The 19,326-nt window shown below is 39.6% G+C and overlaps 1 protein-coding gene and 1 pseudogene across 1 annotated transcript in view; both read right to left on the reverse strand.

Moving 5' to 3' along the window:
* Window positions 1-19,326, reverse strand: part of LOC149053057 (uncharacterized) — a 252,015-nt gene that overhangs the window by 15,298 nt on the left and 217,391 nt on the right. Inside the window, exons 8-10 of the mRNA XM_089213041.1 lie at window positions 3,993-11,173; window positions 3,328-3,445; window positions 1,969-2,333 (exon numbers count right to left, since the gene is read on the reverse strand). Of these exons, the coding sequence (XP_089069167.1) occupies window positions 1,969-2,333; window positions 3,328-3,445; window positions 3,993-11,173 (7,664 nt within the window). The remainder of the gene's footprint in view (window positions 1-1,968; window positions 2,334-3,327; window positions 3,446-3,992; window positions 11,174-19,326) is intronic.
* LOC149053058 (uncharacterized) overlaps window positions 18,920-19,326 on the reverse strand; it is a 1,696-nt pseudogene continuing 1,289 nt past the window's right edge.

The following is a 19,326-nucleotide window of genomic DNA, read 5'->3' on the forward strand; positions in this document are numbered from 1 at the left end:
TTCCGATTATTACATTTCAAGCCATTTTCCGGATACAACTCGACTTTTCGTTCGCTCATTGTCCAGAAACAAGAGTCCAGAGAAATGCCTCAAACATACTTAACGGGTCTAGTTCGAAATAACTTATAGGACGGTACGCCGAGCTTTTTTTGGTAGAAACAGAGCATGTCTTAAAGAAGACAACAATAAATGTTACAGCAACTTGAGACAGGAACAATTTAAAACACGTACAAAGAAGAGACTCAAAATAGCCTAAAAAGCGGCACCGGTAAAGTTGAGTTCACCTTTATAATCGAAAGTCTAGGCCTGTTTAAGGCTAACTGACCCTTATTTATACAGGTCATGGTTTTCAACTTTTAAAGTCCAGAAACTGTGTTGATCAGATAATCCAGAGAATACACATCTGACACATCTCTTTCAACTGACGGTCTCCCTGTTCCGTCTACAAGCTTCGGCGCAATGCAATGATTCCTGTAATGGCCTTTTCAGTGCGAGGTTTTGGAACAGTATTTTTAGCTTTTCCGAAGACAACACTCTTGCCAAAATCGGACTATAACAAGGTAGAAGCTATTCTTCACGTTTCTCTAAAACAACGTTATTGCATTTTAGGTCATTGTGAACAAATTTACGCTTACGAATACCGTCTAACGCGACTGTCGTACTGGAAGGAGGGTAAAGAAGATCTTAAAAATAACCATCAGGTATACGCTACCCAAGAGGGTATAGGAGAGATTAAAATAACCCTCAGGTATACACTACCCAAGAGGGTATAGGAGAGATAAAAATACCCCTCAGGTATCCACTACCCAAGAGAGCAAAGAAGAGATTAATAATAACCCAAAGGTATACACTACCCAAGAGGGTGTAGAAGAGATTAAAAGTAACCCTCAGGTATACACTACCCAGAAAAGTATGGAAGAGATAAAAAATAACCCTTAGGTATACACTAACCAAGTCGGTATAGAAGAAATTAAAAAGAACCCTCGGGTATACACTACCCAGGAGGGTATAGAAGATATTAAAAGTAACCTCTTAAGTATATACTGCCCAAAAGGTTATAGACGAGATTAAAAATTAACCCTCAAGTATACACCACCCAGGAGGGTATAGAAGAGATTAAAAATAACCCTCAGGTATACACTTCCCAAGAGGGTATGGAACAGATTTAGGGCCTGTTTACTAGGAGGTGGGGAACCCCAGGTAGGTGAGGTGGTTGGCGCCTTAGTGGGGTAACCAGCCTGTCCATATAATTTCTTATTCTATCTTGATCACGTTTACGAAACATGTATTTTTTAAAACTTCGAACATTTCCTAGCCGTTTCATGGCAGAAATCACCAGAAACCGTAACGGACACGCAAGGAATGTAAAATGTTCTCATTTCGGAAAATTTAGCGTTGTAGATCGACGCAACCTAACACCGTGTAACACAACACGTGACGCTTTCATGAATAAATACATACGTGTCCGATAATTAATCTTTCGTCTTTCTCGTCATGTGAGCTTGGAACGCCTATACTTAAAATCCCTAATTGCAAGCGCAACAACAACCTCAAGAAATCTCACCCCAGCACCCCTGGGTTGTAAGATTGTATGTAAACGTGTTTTATTTTTCGACCACGGTTAGGCGGGTACCTCACCTACCTGGGGTCCCCCACCTCCATGTAAACAGGCCCTTAAAATAACCCTCAGGTATACACTACCCAACAGGGTATAGAAGAGACGAAAAAAAAGTTCTAAAAATCCATCAGTGTCGGTAACTAAGTCAATGAACACCTACTCCTTCTCCTTTAAGCCACGAATTAAGTCAACTGACGAGTTCGGGTGACAAGTTAGGTTTCATTCTGTGCTAGGAGAGGGGGAGATGCACAATTGCTCAGATACTGACATTGATGCCAGTGAAAGAGGGAGCCTGGGAATATCATTCATTAAGTTATTCACATTTGCATTTAATAACAACATAACGTTACCTGATCCATGCCAAGTATTCTCTGTCTTCAATTCTACCCATTTATTGTTCTCTTGGTCAGTCAGTTGCTTGATAACCACCTCATACCCCTCCAAATATGGGGCACTGTGCAGCAAAGATACAGTAAAACTTATTCCTTCAACACTTTCCCTATGCTCCAGATCTGGTGGGCCATCATGAGATAGTTCAATAACACTGCTAACTAATATCTCATCACTGGCAATGGGTGGGGAGAGGGTCTTAGGGTTCCACAATAAGCATCTACACGTAAATGGCACGGGTTGTTGTACAGCTCCACCGCAAAGTTTGATAGAGGCACCAGCTTCCCTCAGGTGCCATGTGTCTTCCTTACCTCCGATTTTTCCTCTGAAATACAAAGGAAAATTAATTATCCAGCATTTTCAAGAGATTTTTCCTAAGTGAAGTGAGCAATGACGAAGGCATTTAAAATGCAAGTTGCAAACTGGCAGTTTGAAAAACTCATTCAGATATTGACACTTAATTTAAAACCAAATCTAATATATATTTTTGATAATAATTAATTGATGGAAACACTAAAAAAAATAAATGTTAAATGCCTGTAGAACATGGTAATTGAAGTGGGTGGAGTAAAATTTGTTCTGAAATTACACGCGTGACATCTGAATCAAAGGATTGTGCAGCAGCAGTTAGACTTGAAATCACAAGTATGATTTCAAACCAAAAGTGCATGGTACAAAGTTCAATTACCACTTCATTACATTTATTTTAAATCTGTAAAATTCAGTTGCTAAATGAATAAAGATTTTTATTCATTTGGCAACTGTTTGTCATTTAGCAAATTAATTTAGCAAGCCTGTACAAATACATGTATGTTATTGATCCAGTACTGAGCTGGTGTGTAAAATGTTGCAAAAGTTGTCTTTCTTTTTTTCTGCAATTTGATTTATTTCCTAAAACAATCCGTCAAATCTGATTTGCTGCTGTATTTTCGTAGAACTCCCTCATTAGCTGGGAAATCGATGTAGTTTAGAGCAAAAATGGTGCATTTCATCTATAAATCGTGGCAATGAGAGCCAATCAGACTGTAAGGATCACCAGTGATTTGAGCATAAATGTAATAAATTAATAATAGCATTACAGTTATTAAGCATGAACTTAGTTAACATAAGATTAAAAAGAAGATAAAATAAAATAAAGTAACTGTCATTTATAAAAAAGTCCGGAGGGTTGCTCTTTAGTCAGAGCACTTTGTCAGAAGTTGCCACTAGATAACACCTCCTAGCAACTCCAACCCTGCCCTTTACAATGGTCTTTGATTCCATGACAAAAAAAAAAACATGGGAAACGCAAACAACTGAGTCATTGCAGAAAAACACACCTTTTGATCAAAGTCTTTTCACTGTCTTCAGTGTCTACTGTTGCATCTTCTTTATCTGACAATTCTTTTCTGCCGGTGTAACAAGGTACCTCATCCTCCTCATTGGCTATGGAAATTACTATTTTTGAGGTAATTGGTTTCAGTGTACAATATAACGGACATCTACTACCGCTTAATTCCTAATATCTGTTCAACCAAAATTGTTCAACATGGGGTCTTTCCAAACTAACGAAAAGGTTGTTTAGTTAAACAAATTTTTCTTCATCAAATTTTGAAAAACATATCGCCGATAAATTTGTCCCAAGTAAAAACCGGGCAAAATCAATTAAGTAAAAAAAACCGATAAACTGATAAACTTGTCGATTAATTAACGCAAAAGCTACGAACAGCATGTAGTTGAACTGAAATCAGTTTACTAAAGGGGCAAAAATTCTCTTTTGTGGCAAAACTCAGGGATTCTAAAATTTTAAAACGGCTTAGAAATATCCTAGAAATTGGAAGTGGAATCCTTTTGCAAACTAGGTCAGGTGGTGACAGAATTTTTCAGCTTTGAAATTTATAATCTAGATACAACACTTAAAAATTTATCCTTTGATTTTGCCAGGATAATTTTAGGTTTGACTCATGAAAATCGCAAAAACTCTGATAGGCATTGCAAAAATTACCATATGACTTTCCTTCTTCAGCCTTGTCCCCCACTTCTTTTGTAATTTGTAGATGAAAGTTGCCTAAGCTATCACAGGCATCGCCAAGACTTCCATAAGCTCGTCCTTCTCCAGCTTTGTCTCCCACTTCTTTTGAAATTTGTAGATGACGCACATGGTACTCGACTGCTTTATGAAAATCGCCTAACATCTGATAGGCATTGCCAAGATTTCCATTAGCCCGTCCTTCTTCAGCTTTGTCCCCCATTTCTCTTGCAATTTGTAGATGATGCTCATGGTACTCAATTGCCTTATGAAAGTCACTTAAGCTATAACAGGCACTGCCAAGATTTCCATAAGCGCGTCCTTCTCCAGCTTTATCTCCCACTTCTCTTGCAATTTGTAGATGACGCACGTAGTACTCGACTGCTTTATGAAAATGGCCTAACGTCTGATAGGCATTACCAAGGTTTCCATAAGCCCGTCCTTCTCCAGCTTTGTCTCCCACTTCTCTTACAATTTGTAGATGACGCTCATCGTTCTCGATTGCCTTATGAAAGTTGCCTAAGCTATCATAGGCATCGCCAAGACTTCCATAAGCCTGTCCTTCTCCAACTTTGTCTCCCACTTCTTTTGCAATTTGTAGATGACGCTCATAGTACTCGACTGCTTTATGAAAATCGCCTAAGCTAGAAAAGGCATTGCCGAGATTTCCATAAGCCCATCCTTCTCCAGCTTTATCTCCCATTTCTCTTGCAATTTCTAGATCATGCTTATGGTAATCAATTGCCTTATGAAAATCGCCTAACATCTGATAGGCATTACCAAGATTTCCATAAGCCCATCCTTCTCCAGCCTTGTCCCCCACTTCTTTTACTTTTTTTAGATGACACTCTTGGTACTTGATAGCCTTATGAAAATCGTTTAAGTGTCCATAGGCAATGCCAAGATTTTCATAAGTCCGTCCTTCTCCAGCTTTGTCTCCCACTTCTTTTGCAATTTGTAAATGACGCTCATAGTTCTCGACTGCTTTGTGAAAATCGCCTAAGCTGAAAAAGGCATTGCCAAGATTTCCATAAGCGCGTCCTTCTCCAGATTTGTCTCCCACTTCTTTTGCAATTTGTAAATGACACTCATAATACTTGACTGCTTTATGAAAATCGCCTAAGCTGTAATAGACATTACCAAGATTTCCATAAGCCCATCCTTCTCCAGTTTTGTCCCCCACTTTTCTTGCAATTTGTAGATGACGCTCATCGTACTCGATTACCTTATGAAAGTTGCCTAAGCTATCATAGGCATCGCCAAGACTTCCATAAGCCCATCCTTCTCCGGCTTTGTCTCCCACTTCTTTTGCAATTTGTAGATGACACTCATAGTACTCGACTGCTTTATGAAAATCGCCTAAGCTAGAGTAGGCATGGCCAAGATTTCCATAAGCTCGTCCTTCTCCAGCTTTGTCCCCCACTTCTTTTGCTTTTTGTAGACGACACTCTTGGTAATTGATAGCCTTATAAAAATTGCCTAATCGAAAATAGTCATTGCCAAGATTTCCATAAGCCCGTCCTTCTCCAGCTTTGTCCCCTACTTCTTTTGCTTTTTGTAGACGACACTCTTGGTACTTGATAGCCTTATAAAAATTGCCTAATCGAAAATAGTCATTGCCAAGATTTCCATAAGCCTGTCCTTCTCCATCTTTGTCCCCCACTTCTTTTGCAATTTGTAGTTCACACTCTTGGTACTTGATAGCCTTATGAAAATCATTTAGGTTTCCATAAGCAATGCCAAGATTTCCATAAGCGCGTCCTTCTCCAGCTTTGTTTCCCACTTCTTTTGCAATTTGTAGATGACGCTCATGGTACTCAATTGCCCTATGAAAATCGCCTAAGCTAGAATAGGCATGGCCAAGATTTCCATAAGCCCGTCCTTCTCCTGCTTTGTCCCCCACTTCTTTTGCTTTTTGTAGACGACACTCTTGGTACTTGATAGCCTCATGAAAATTGCCTAATCTAAAATAGGCATTGCCAAGATTTCCATAAGCCTGTCCTTCTCCTGCTTTGTCCCCCACTTCTCTTGCAATTTGTAGATGACGCTCATGGTACTCAATTGCCTTATGAAAGTCGCTTAAGCTATTAAAGGCACTGCCAAGATTTCCATAAGCGCGTCCTTCTCCAGCTTTATCTCCCACATCTCTAGAAATTTGTAGATGACGCTCATGGTACTCGACTGCTATATGAAAATCGCCGAAGCTGAAATAAGCATTGCCAAGATTTCCATAAGCCTGTCCTTCTTCAGCTTTGTCCCCCACTTCCTTTGCCTTTTGTAGATGACACTCTTGGTAATCGATAGCCTTATGAAAATCGTTTAAGTTTCCATAGGCAATGCCAAGATTTCCATAAGCGCGTCCTTCTCCAACTTTGTCTCCCAATTCGCTTGCAATTTGTAGATGACGCTCATGGTACTCAATAGCCTTATGAATTTCGCCTAAGCTAGAATAGGCATGGCCAAGATTTCCATAAGCCCGTCCTTCTCCAGCTTTGTCCACCACTTCTTTTGCTTTTTGTAGACGACACTCTTGGTACTTGATAGCCTTATGAAAATCGCCTAATCTAAAACTGGCATTGCCAATATTTCCATAAGCCCGTCCTTCTCCGGCTTTGTCCCCCACTTCTTTTGCAATTTGTAGATGACACTCTTGGTACTTGATAGCCTTATGAAAATCGTTTAAGTTTCCATAGGCAATGCCAAGATTTCCATAAGCGCGTCCTTCTCCAACTTTGTCTCCCAATTCGTTTGCAATTTGTAGATGACGCTCATGGTACTCAATTGCCTTATGAAAATCGCCTAAGCTAGAATAGGCATGGCCAAGATTTCCATAAGCCCGTCCTTCTCCAGCTTTGTCCACCACTTCTTTTGCTTTTTGTAGACGACACTCTTGGTACTTGATAGCCTTATGAAAATCGCCTAATCTAAAATTGGCATTGCCAATATTTCCATAAGCCTGTCCTTCTCCAGCTTTGTCCCCCACTTCTTTTGCAATTTGTAGATGACACTCTTGGTACTTGATAGCCTTATGAAAATCGTTTAAGTTTCCATAAGCAATGCCAAGATTTCCATAAGCGCGTCCTTCTCCAGCTTTGTCTCCCACTTCTTGTGCAATTTGTAGATGACGCTCATGGTACTCAATTGCCTTATGAAAGTCACTTAAGCTATTACAAGCACTGCCAAGATTTCCATAAGCGCGTCCTTCTCCAGCTTTATCTCCCACTTCTCTTGCAATTTGTAGATGACGCTCATGGTACTCAACTGCTTTATGAAAATCGCCTAAACTAAAATAGGCATTGCCAAGATTTCCATAAGCCCTTCCTTCTCTAGCTGTGTCTCCCACTTCTCTTGCAATTTCTAGGTCATACTTATGGTACTCAATTGCCTTACGAAAATCGCCTAGCATCTGAGAGGCATTGCCAAGACTTCCATAAGTCCTTCCCTCTCCAGCTTTATCTCCCACTTCTCTTGCAATTTGTAGACCATGAATAAGGTACTCGATAGCCTTATTAAAGTCTCCTAAGCTATTATAGGCATTTCCAAGATTTGCATAAGTGCGTCCTTCTCCAGCTTTATCTCCCACTTCTCTTGCACTTTGTAGATGACGCTCATTGTACTCGACTGCTTTATGAAAGTCGCCGAAACTAAAATAGGCATTGCCAAGAGTTCCATAAGACCTTCCTTCTCTAGCTTTGTCCCCCACCTCTTTTGCTTTTTGTATACAACACTCTTGGTACTTGGTAGCTTTATGAAAATCGTCTAAGTTTCCATAGGCAATGTCAAAATTTCCATGGGCCCATCTTTCTCCAGCTTTGTCTCCCACTTCTTCTGCAATTTGTAGATGACACTCATAGTACTCGACTGCTTTATGAACATCTCCCAACATCTGATAGGCATTGCTAAGATCTCCATAAGCCCGTCCTTCTCCAGCTTTGTCTCCAGCTTCTCTTGCAATTTGTAGATGACGCTCATGGTACTCAATTGCCTTATGAAAGTCACTTAAGCTATAACAGGCACTGCCAAGATTTCCATAAGCGCGTGCTTCTCCAGCTTTATCTCCCACTTCTCTTGCAATTTGTAGATGACGCACATGGTACTCGACTGCTTTATGAAAATCGCCCAATATCTGATAGGCATTGCCAAGGTTTCCATAAGCCCGTCCTTCTCCAGCTTTGTCCCCCACTTCTCTTGCAATTTGTAGATGACACTCATCGTTCTTGATTGCCTTATGAAAGTTGCCTAAGCTATCATAGGCATCGCCAAGACCACCATAAGCCCGTCCTTCTCCAATTTTGTCTCCCACTTCTTTTGCAATTTGTAGATGACGCACATGGTACTCGACTGCTTTATGAAAATCGCCTAACATCTGATAGGCATTGCCAAGATTTCCATTAGCCCGTCCTTCTTCAGCTTTGTCCCCCGTTTCTCTTCCAATTTGTAGATGACGCTCATGGTACTCAATTGCCTTATGAAAGTCACCTAAGCTATAACGAGCACTGCCAAGATTTCCATAAGCGCGTCCTTCTCCAGCTTTATCTCCCACTTCTCTGGCAATTTGTAGATGACGCACATAGTACTCGACTGCTTTATGAAAATCGCCTAACATCTGATAGGCATTGCCAAGGTTTCCATAAGCCCGTCCTTCTCCAGCTTTGTCCCCCACTTCTCTTACAATTTGTAGATGATGCTCATCGTTCTCGATTGCCTTATGAAAGTTGCCTAAGCTATCATGGGCATCGCCAAGACTTCCATAAGCCTGTCCTTCTCCAACTTTGTCTCCCACTTCTTTTGCAATTTGTAGATGACGCTCATAGTACTCGACTGCTTTATGAAAATCGCCTAAGCTAGAAAAGGCATTGCCGAGATTTCCATAAGCCCATCCTTCTCCAGCTTTATCTCCCATTTCTCTTGCAATTTCTAGATCATGCTTATGGTAATCAATTGCCTTATGAAAATCGCCTAACATCTGATAGGCATTACCAAGATTTCCATAGGCCCATCCTTCTCCAGCCTTGTCCCCCACTTCTTTTACTTTTTTTAGATGACACTCTTGGTACTTGATAGCCTTATGAAAATCATTTAAGTGTCCATAGGCAATGCCAAGATTTTCATAAGTCCGTCCTTCTCCAGCTTTGTCTCCCACTTCTTTTGCAATTTGTAAATGACGCTCATAGTTCTCGACTGCTTTGTGAAAATCGCCTAAGCTGAAAAAGGCATTGCCAAGATTTCCATAAGCGCGTCCTTCTCCAGATTTGTCTCCCACTTCTTTTGCAATTTGTAAATGACACTCATAATACTTGACTGCTTTATGAAAATCGCCTAAGCTGTAATAGACATTACCAAGATTTCCATAAGCCCATCCCTCTCCAGTTTTGTCCCCCACTTTTCTTGCAATTTGTAGATGACGCTCATCGTACTCGATTACCTTATGAAAGTTGCCTAAGCTATCAAAGGCATCGCCAAGACTTCCATAAGCCCATCCTTCTCCGGCTTTGTCTCCCACTTCTTTTGCAATTTGTAGATGACACTCATAGTACTCGACTGCTTTATGAAAATCGCCTAAGCTAGAATAGGCATGGCCAAGATTTCCATAGGCCCGTCCTTCTCCAGCTTTGTCCCCCACTTCTTTTGCTTTTTGTAGACGACACTCTTGGTAATTGATAGCCTTATAAAAATTGCCTAATCGAAAATAGTCATTGCCAAGATTTCCATAAGCCCGTCCTTCTCCAGCCTTGTCCCCCATTTCTTTTGCTTTTTGTAGACGACACTCTTGGTACTTGATAGCCTTATAAAAATTGCCTAATCGAAAATAGTCATTGCCAAGATTTCCATAAGCCCGTCCTTCTCCATCTTCGTCCCCCACTTCTTTTGCAATTTGTAGTTCACACTCTTGGTACTTGATAGCCTTATGAAAATCATTTAGGTTTCCATAAGCAATGCCAAGATTTCCATAAGCGCGTCCTTCTCCAGCTTTGTTTCCCACTTCTTTTGCAATTTGTAGATGACGCTCATGGTACTCAATTGCCCTATGAAAATCGCCTAAGCTAGAAAAGGCATGGCCAAGATTTCCAAAAGCCCGTCCTTCTCCTGCTTTGTCCCCCACTTCTTTTGCTTTTTGTAGACGACACTCTTGGTACTTGATAGCCTCATGAAAATCGCCTAATCTAAAATAGGCATTGCCAAGATTTCCATAAGCCCGTCCTTCTCCAGCTTTGTCTCCCACTTCTCTTGCAATTTGTAGATGCCGCTCATGGTACTCAATTGCCTTATGAAAGTCGCTTAAGCTATTAAAGGCACTGCCAAGATTTCCATAAGCGCGTCCTTCTCCAGCTTTATCTTCCACTTCTCTAGAAATTTGTAGATGACGCTCATGGTACTCGACTGCTTTATGAAAATCGCCGAAGCTGAAATAAGCATTGCCAAGATTTCCATAAGCCTGTCCTTCTTCAGCTTTGTCCCCCACTTCCTTTGCCTTTTGTAGATGACACGCTTGGCAATTGATAGCCTTATGAAAATCGTTTAAGTTTCCATAGGCAATGCCAAGATTTCCATAAGCGCATCCTTCTCCAGCCTTGTCTCCCAATTCTTTTGCAATTTGTAGATGACGCTCATGGTACTCAACTGCCTTATGAAAATCGCCTAAGCTAGAATAGGCATGACCAAGATTTCCATAAGCCCGTCCTTCTCCAGCCTTGTCCACCACTTCTTTTGCTTTTTGTAGACGACACTCTTGGTACTTGATAGCCTTATGAAAATCGCCTAATCTAAAATTGGCATTGCCAATGTTTCCATAAGCCCGTCCTTCTCCAGCTTTGTCCCCCACTTCTTTTGCAATTTGTAGATGACACTCTTGGTACTTGATAGCCTTATGAAAATTGTTTAAGTTTCCATAGGCAATGCCAAGATTTCCATAAGCGCGTCCTTCTCCAGCTTTGTCTCCCACTTCTTGTGCAATTTGTAGATGACGCTCATGGTACTCAATTGCCTTATGAAAGTCGCTTAAGCTATTACAGGCACTGCCAAGATTTCCATAAGCGCGTCCTTCTCCAGCTTTATCTCCCACTTCTCTTGCAATTTGTAGATGACGCTCATGGTACTCAACTGCTTTATGAAAATCGCCTAAACTAAAATAGGCATTGCCAAGGTTTCCATAAGCCCTTCCTTCTCCAGCTTTATCTCCCACTTCTCTTGCAATTTGTAGACCATGCATAAGGTACTCGATAGCCTTATTAAAGTCTCCTAAGCTATTACAGGCACTTCCAAGATTTGCATAAGTGCGTCCTTCTCCAGCTTTATCTCCCACTTCTCTTGCACTTTGTAGATGACGCTCATTGTACTCGACTGCTTTATGAAAGTCGCTTAAACTAAAATAGGCATTGCTAAGAGTTCCATAAGCCAGTCCTTCTCCAGCTTTTTCCCCCACTCCTTTTGCTTTTTGTATACAACACTCTTGGTACTCGATTAGCTTATGAAAATCGTCTAAGCTTTTAAAGTCATTGCCAAGATTTCCATGAGTCCGTCCTTGGCCAGCTTTACCCCCCACTTCTTTTGCAGTTTGCAGATGGCGGTCATGGTACTCAATGGCCTCATGAAAATCGCTTGAATTTTGATGAACAATGCCAAGATTTCTATAAGTCTCTCCCCTTCCAGTATCGTTGGGTTTCAACTTTTCTGTATTTTGCAAATTGTCGTCCCCCCTCCAATATGAAAAAAGAAAAAATGGCGTTCCTGGGAAGAAAAGAGAAATAATCTAGCAATCATAAGCGCGCAAAAACTTCTTTTCTCCATAGAGATTTTCATTTGCATTTAGCTTTTCTCTTTTTTTATTATTCAAAATACCCGTACAATCAAATGTAAATTATGTTTTTATTTAACAAATGGCTAAATTGATTGGAAACTAACGATATGTGTATGTAGCTAGGTGAATTGCACTAAGTTTGACCTTGGATGAATTTTATTGCAAATGCTCTTCCGGTCCTTGCCCACATTTTATTCCTAAACTATGGAAAAAAAGAAATAATCATTTCGGGATATCCTTCTCTCCAATTTGTTTGAGGCTGGTTTTCACTAGCGATGGAGTCGAAGTGGTAAGAGCACTTCTGTTCGTGTGAAAACTGAATATCGGGGTCGACCCCAACTCCCACTCCGACGTAAATGAAAACCAGCCTTTGGGTGATGCCTTATTATCCGCCGTTAAGCTTTCTACATAGGAGATTGATATTGAAGGGAAAACAATTTATTAAAATTGCCCGTCGCAGTCTGAGGAACAGTGATAACAAATGTTTTGTTCCCCCTCCTTCTACATTCCAAAAAAGCACAATAGCCTAAACAAGCACATCCTAACACAGGTCTCAGCGGACCAGGAGGCCATAACTTACTTTAAATTATGAGGGCAGAAATAGCAGGCAGCTAGGTGATCGTGGACGCGCAAGAATGGGATCTATTCAGTTTCCCGGGCCTTGGAATACTGCATGAACCTTAACGCAACTTCTGAACTGGGAATAGGTTCATACATTTTATACCCCATTCATATCAGCCAAACATGTTCAGTTAAACTTTACTTTATCTTACTCATTGCAAACATATATACATAAAAAAATCAAATAAATGAACTCAAATTTAATTTGAGTAAAAAGATGAGTACTTTTAATAGAAATAAGTTTAAAATGCGTAGCCCTCCCGTTCTCATTTCTACCAACTTACACTCCGCTGTTTGTAGGTTTATAAAAAGAGCTTTGTGCATTATAAAAGGCTTAAAGTATTCGTTTAAATGTGTAACATGAATTCATACTTTTAGTGTCCGTTGACAATTTGTTTCAAGCGAGAACAGACCTATAACAAACTGAAAGAAATATTTTTTAAAAGTTTTGACCGATTCACTTGGCGGGTGGCTCCCTTTGTTTTTCAAATGACAGATTTTAATTTCGCAAACAACAGATTTCCATTTCGAAAATTACAGATTTTGGGTTCATTTCACAACCGTTAAATGATATCATCAAAACAAATGAGGTAAGGCTCCATGCGGACGCCAAACGAGAGCTCTGTAATGTTAGAAAGTGGTTCGTTCCACCAATCAAACATTTTGGTACTGGAAATTTGCCCTCAATTGTTTTTTTAACGTCTCCTCCGACAGTTTTTTGCGTCCTTGGCAGAAGAGGCTAGTTGGATCTGCTTTATTGCTGCAGCTTTCTCGTGTAAATCGAACAGTTCTGCTTTTTTTCTCTATGCCGCCATCACTTGGCTGAATATATCGCTCTTGCAAATTAATTTTTTACTCTCCCACACTGAATTTCGAGAAATATTCTTTCATTTTCACCACCACGGCACTAAATATATGGCAAGCCAAACATGACAAGAGAGTGTTGAGTTCAAAACCCCCCTATAAGTTTCAGTGATAGATATGCGAGATTGGGAAATCACTACGAGAATGAAGCTTCAACTTCAAGGGTAACACAAAACCCCAAACAGAATATGCTGCACACCCCCATAGTTCGCTCAACTGGTGCACCAGCTCATGCTAAAACCTTTACTATAACCATAAATCCTACAGAGAGTGTACCTCTTTACACTGAAACAAGCCTTAGTGCTACACAAGCTCATACTGCGAACTCAAGTGTCACCACAAATCCCAATCCCAAGCAGACGACAGGCCAGTATTTATTCCCAACAGCTAGTATTTAGTCCCAGCTACCAACTATTACTAGTATCAATAATGTCAAAGGATAAACTGTTTCACTAAACTGTTTCCACTAAACTGTTTCCACAGCAGCCACCCATTGAAAGCTAAGTCAACTGCCTGCAGCTCAAGGCGTTTCACAGGATTACACCATTGATGATGACCTACTATATGGAAAGAAAGTCACAATACATCGAGTTGCTATTCAGAAAGAAGTGATGAAGATCTTTAAAGATGAAAGTATCTTGAACTGCCATCTCCAGATCACTGTCATGACCACTGCTGGTAGATAAGAGAAGGGAGAAGGCATGAAGGCAGGCCTTTGGCAAAAGTGCTTCACATCACTGATAATTGGAAACAATGAAAAAGTCCCATTCATTGGGCTTGTCATGCAGAAACTACAGTGGGAAGCCATTGCCTAGGTTCTGCTATATGGTTACCAATGGGCAAATTACTTCCTAGTAAATTTGTTACATCTTTTTGTGGCCCTGTGTCTTTATGGGGATGAAGTTATCACTTCAGAGACGTTGATATGAAGATTTAGCCAATTTGTAACTACAGAAGATAGAGAGGCATTGGACAAGTGCCTTGGTTATGATTTTAAACCTAATGATGAAGATGTCTTGGATGTCTTTCTTACATTATTCAAGTGTTTTAACCCTTTGCACCCTAAAATCAGCATAAATTTTTTCCGTACTGTTCTCTATGCACATCCTATGGTTCTGAAAAAGAGAATTTGTTTAACAATCAAGAGCCTCTTTAGTTCGTGATCATTTCCTTTATTCTCATGATCTTAATGTTTGTTTTAGGGGTGATGCTGATAGGAGAAAATAGTTACTAATCACTCATAGGGATTAAAGGGTTAAAACACCAAGCAAGAACAACATTCAAGCCATAATCATCGAACTTGTCCATCAGGAACTTGTCCAGTAGCCAAGATTTGTGATCAACTGGTGGAGTCCAATTCTCAAGGTATTATGCTCTTGGGAAAACTTTCAGTCCTTCGAGACTAAAGCAAGCCGCCAAGAAAATTAACAAGTTATTCAGAGCTGAACAAGCAAATGAAGTAGAACTTACATCCTTTGAACAACTGAAACGGTTTATGAAGTCACTGAATTGCAAATCTTTATCCATGTTTCTCGGGATCTGAATTGGTAGTGATATGATCACTGTACACAACATTGATGTGCACGTTGCTATCCTTGAAGGTTGCATTGACGTCCTATTGCCAGAACATGTAGAGCATTGCTAGAACTTCCATCTACATATGAATTGTACCCAGAACTGGTTTGGGAGTTTACTAATGTAACGAAAGAGGAGCAAGCCTGTTTTGTAACATTGTTCAGTATGGAAGATGTGAACAATTTGAAATGAACACTCAGAATGCTTTGAAAGGAACACTTTGAAATGAACTCTTTGAACACTTTGAAATTTGCTTCTTAGTTTTTAAAATTTGTATGTTATGCATAACATTTTCACATTACTGGTATAAGGATTTCTTTAACACAGAATACAGGTTACTGTTGATGGCATTTCCTGAACTTTCCAAAAAAATATAGAATTAGGTCACAAATTTGTATCTATTCAAATGTCATTACAGTTGTCACTAGCAGTTAGTTTGGTTACAAGTTAGAAAGCCTTTCGACAGGGATGTAAAATATGCAAGTTTCAAGACAACAAACTCTAAGTTAAAATTTTATCAGCTGATCTCTAATATCACTAACATCAATAAATCATAAGTTTACTTTAAGTAACAAGATATAAACAAGATATTAAATTGTCAGCCCCTTGGAATGGGACAATTTGGGGTAGGTGACATATTGCTTTTGCTACCATTACGTGCCTTCTAAGCGATCAATGCCTGAATTTTAAATTGCACTATAAATTACGTTGATTTTAGTGGACTACTTACACCACTAAATAAATGCATCTGCAAATGTGAAAATGGTTCGATAATAAATCAGTGAAAATAACAGCATTCCACCAAGATTTAAGCCATCAAAATTCAGGAAACATACTTGAAGTTACCATTAAGGGGTCAATTATATCAGTAACAGCCGTTTAAAAATGTCATTACTTTCATTTTCAACCTCTAGAAAAATCGTGAAGGATGGCAGTTCTTCATTCTCATACAGTGATTTCCATTTTTGATGTAGTGGTGATGTGGGCTATTTTCAAATTGTTTTAGCGAGATAGTCTGGTAACTAATTATCAGCACCAAGCTGAGGCTAACGGGCGCTTAATTTGAAAGCAAGATCGGAGTGACTGCAAGTCGAATATGAAGTTTTGTGCCATTTCTGTGTGCCAAAATAACTCTAAAAAAGGCCGGACCTCAACTTTTCCGAGTTTCCAGGTCAACAGAGCAAGAAAAAAAGGAAGTGCCTTCTGTCGTCGCACTGATAAGGAGTTCACGTCCATCAAGAACTTTCATATATGCTCCGAACACTTTGAGACTAAACAAGTCATGAAGACACTTTCTGAAACTAACTTTCTGGTTCCAACAATATTTAATCAGCATACAGTCCGTAGAAGTCCAATTCAACGCGAAAAAAGGTCGAATGAGCGGAGAAAACGAAACGGTAACGAAGACAGCAAAGAAGTACTCCCCGCCCAGATCTTCGGTGTTTCTACTGAAATTCCTCTGAAAGATCATGGCCACGTCCTCAAGGAAAACAAAGTTTGTAGAGAAGAAGCTTTCAAAGAAAAGGACTATGAACTGGCAATAGCAGAATCCAGTCGGTTTATTTGTCCCATCATTAATTAAATCGTGGTACTTCAGATCCTCCACATGCCTATCAGTAAACAAGCGAAAACCCTCAAGGCTTTTATACAACCGTAAACAGTCTTCATCGTAACCATCTTTTCCAACCAGATAATGGTAACTATCGGGAAACCTGAAGTCTGGAATACCGGTGAAGTCATGAGTCCAAAACTTCAGCGAAAATGGATAGGGAAGTACTTTTTCTTCTGGGAATGCAATCAACTCGTCACGTTGCACTGTTTCCTTTGCAAAAAAAACCAAAATTCCCCAGCCAACCCCCTCCAAGGAGAAACGTACCTTAATTATTTTAGACCGATGAGAGCGACTTCGCACCGAGCCTCGTCTTTGCGCTGTAATTTCGGTATCAGGTCACAGAGCCGCGAGAACTCGGATTTACTTAGTCCGGCCGATTACCATTACAGATAAGTACCAAGTCTTTCAATACCTTTCTATATTCTAGTGGTAACAGAGAAAGTTTGTGTCGCAAAATAAACTTCGTTTAGATCGGGCTTAACTGACTGGAAATCAGAAACATTGGCTTAAGCAGCTCCTTTGAAGAAACTGAATATTTTAAACTGTGTTTGACAAAACAGCTTTGAAACATGTTTAAGCTTTTTTTCGAATGTGGTATAACCCTGTCACTGGCTAAGGATGCATCACTTTAAGCAAAATGAGGTGAAAGTATCTACCTAAAGATGGCAGACTAGCCCTCAGTTTATTCCGGTGAGACTTTAACTAACAGTTCTGAAAGCCACGCAACATTTGCAGCATGATTAAGGTTCTTTTTTTTTCATCTTCATGTCGTTGTACTAATTTTACTTTCAAACAAAATTTAGGTCATGATCAATATTTACAATAAACTCGCAAATATGTAGTAGCTCTACTCTAAGCATGATAGATTTCATTGTAGAATAGTGCTAATGTTCATATTCAGTGTTTTCAAACCTGGAGAACTGTCTTGTTCACGATCTCGATCTGCCTTGCCTCGAGGAACTTCCATACCTAAAAAGGGACACAAAAGGAAATATTACTTATCATCCCCTAGCGCTTCAGCGATCAGTTCATTTTCCTAATTTATCAAGTTAAACAAGTCACAATGCAAAGGAAAAAATCGAATGGTTTCTTTGCAAACCTTAATCACAATTGCCAATCTTATGTTCAATTTAAAGAATTAAGCTGCGGCTCAATTTAAGTAGAGGCGATTCCGTGGGATGCCTTAACTACTTAGCGTAGCATTGAAAGGAATTGTGCAATTACAGTCGACCATGATTAGTCAGTTAGATCAGCCGAAGACACCACTGTAGAAAATTTTAGAGTTGAAGAAACCGTGACTGTTTTTGTATTTGAAAATAGCGAAGAGCCGCAGCTCAAAAACCTCTTTCTGAAACAAACTGCCACTCCACCTCCTGATCTCCTCGCGTTTCTCAGCGCCTGTTTCATTCCTCCTAAAAGCAACAGCTCGGTAAAAACAATTTCCATCTCCGCTGACAAAGACTTCTCTCCTTTGAGCCGTGATTTGTTTATCAAAAGCGTCAATTAGTACGAAAACAGGCCGTATTCACTTTAACACAACTGAAAGACTGTACTAAGTTATTTCCCAGAGATTTGTATTTAAGTTTGTGATAAGAAAGAAATCGATTAAAACACCACAGCATGGCAAATAAATTCAACTGTCTCCTTTATCTAATCAAAGAATCATGGCCAACTCGGGCATTATGAAACATGGTTGTGAACTTGTAGTTACAGGTCTTACTGCAATGCTAAGTTGCTCTTATTTCAAAAGCCAAGGTTCCGGAAAATCACAAAGAGATCCACAATTGTGATAATCATCCAACTCCACAGAATAATTAACTTATATACAGCCGACGAAAACAGCAAAAAATAGTAACCTACGTTGATCAAATTTACGTTTGCAGAATTTGTTAATTCTAGCCGCTGGAATCCAAATCTTTCCTCGCCTGCACAACCCAAATTCCACCATTCTCCAAACCTATGTCTCTTAATAGCTCAATATATATTTGCATTGTAACGCAATGATCTTTGTTCACACGGTTTTTTCCAGCTTGTATTTGACAAGTTTTCTGCCTCGGAACGAAAATACCTCCGAACCTACTTAATATGACCGCCAGTCTTTTTGACTGAGTGAAACTCTAGATATGCGGAAATGATTTTCATAGGTTTTCTTATGTCCGAAAATTATTTTCGTCAGCTTCTGATCAATCTAGCCGCCAATGTTTACATAAGATGAAAATCGATAAGATTTTACGTATTCCTATTGGCTAGCTTTGCATTTTGTCCATGCAACGAAAAAGAAGCCCAGCTGGGTTTTCACCATGGTTTGCCATAGGCATCTCACGGAAAAAGGGAAAATTCTTAGCTGCGAGCGACCGTGGGCAGAAGGTATTTCCACCTTCAAAGGGCGAAAAAATCGATTTTTGCTTTATTTGACTAAACCGAATTCAAACATTCAACATAACGTTTCCATAAAAAAATTCTGAAATCTTTAAAAGCAACTGATTTATTTAGAAAAACATATTTTCAAATGAAAGTTAATAAATTAGGAAGGTGTCAATCTCGGACCTGGCCTGGGCGAATCCCATTGGAAAGTTTCGCGGCAACCGCTCACGTTGAGGCTCGATTTTTATTTACATGTGATTCCATATTTTGTTTACATCGCGCACTTTAAAAAATTCACTCGTAGAAGTTCTTTGCTTATGGAAAAATCTTTGCTCGCGGAAAAATCAAGAGCGGAAAAAAGTCCTCGGTAAAAAAAAAAAAAAGAAAAAGAAAAAAGAAAAAACAGGCCCAAAGAAGAAAGAAAGAGTACCATTCTGTAGAGAAAAGAAAAATTTCCTTTGTAAAAGAGACTTGTA

The sequence above is a fragment of the Pocillopora damicornis genome, chromosome 1 (genome assembly GCF_964200805.1).
Source record: "Pocillopora damicornis chromosome 1, jaPocDami1.2, whole genome shotgun sequence".
Lineage (NCBI taxonomy): Eukaryota > Metazoa > Cnidaria > Anthozoa > Scleractinia > Pocilloporidae > Pocillopora > Pocillopora damicornis.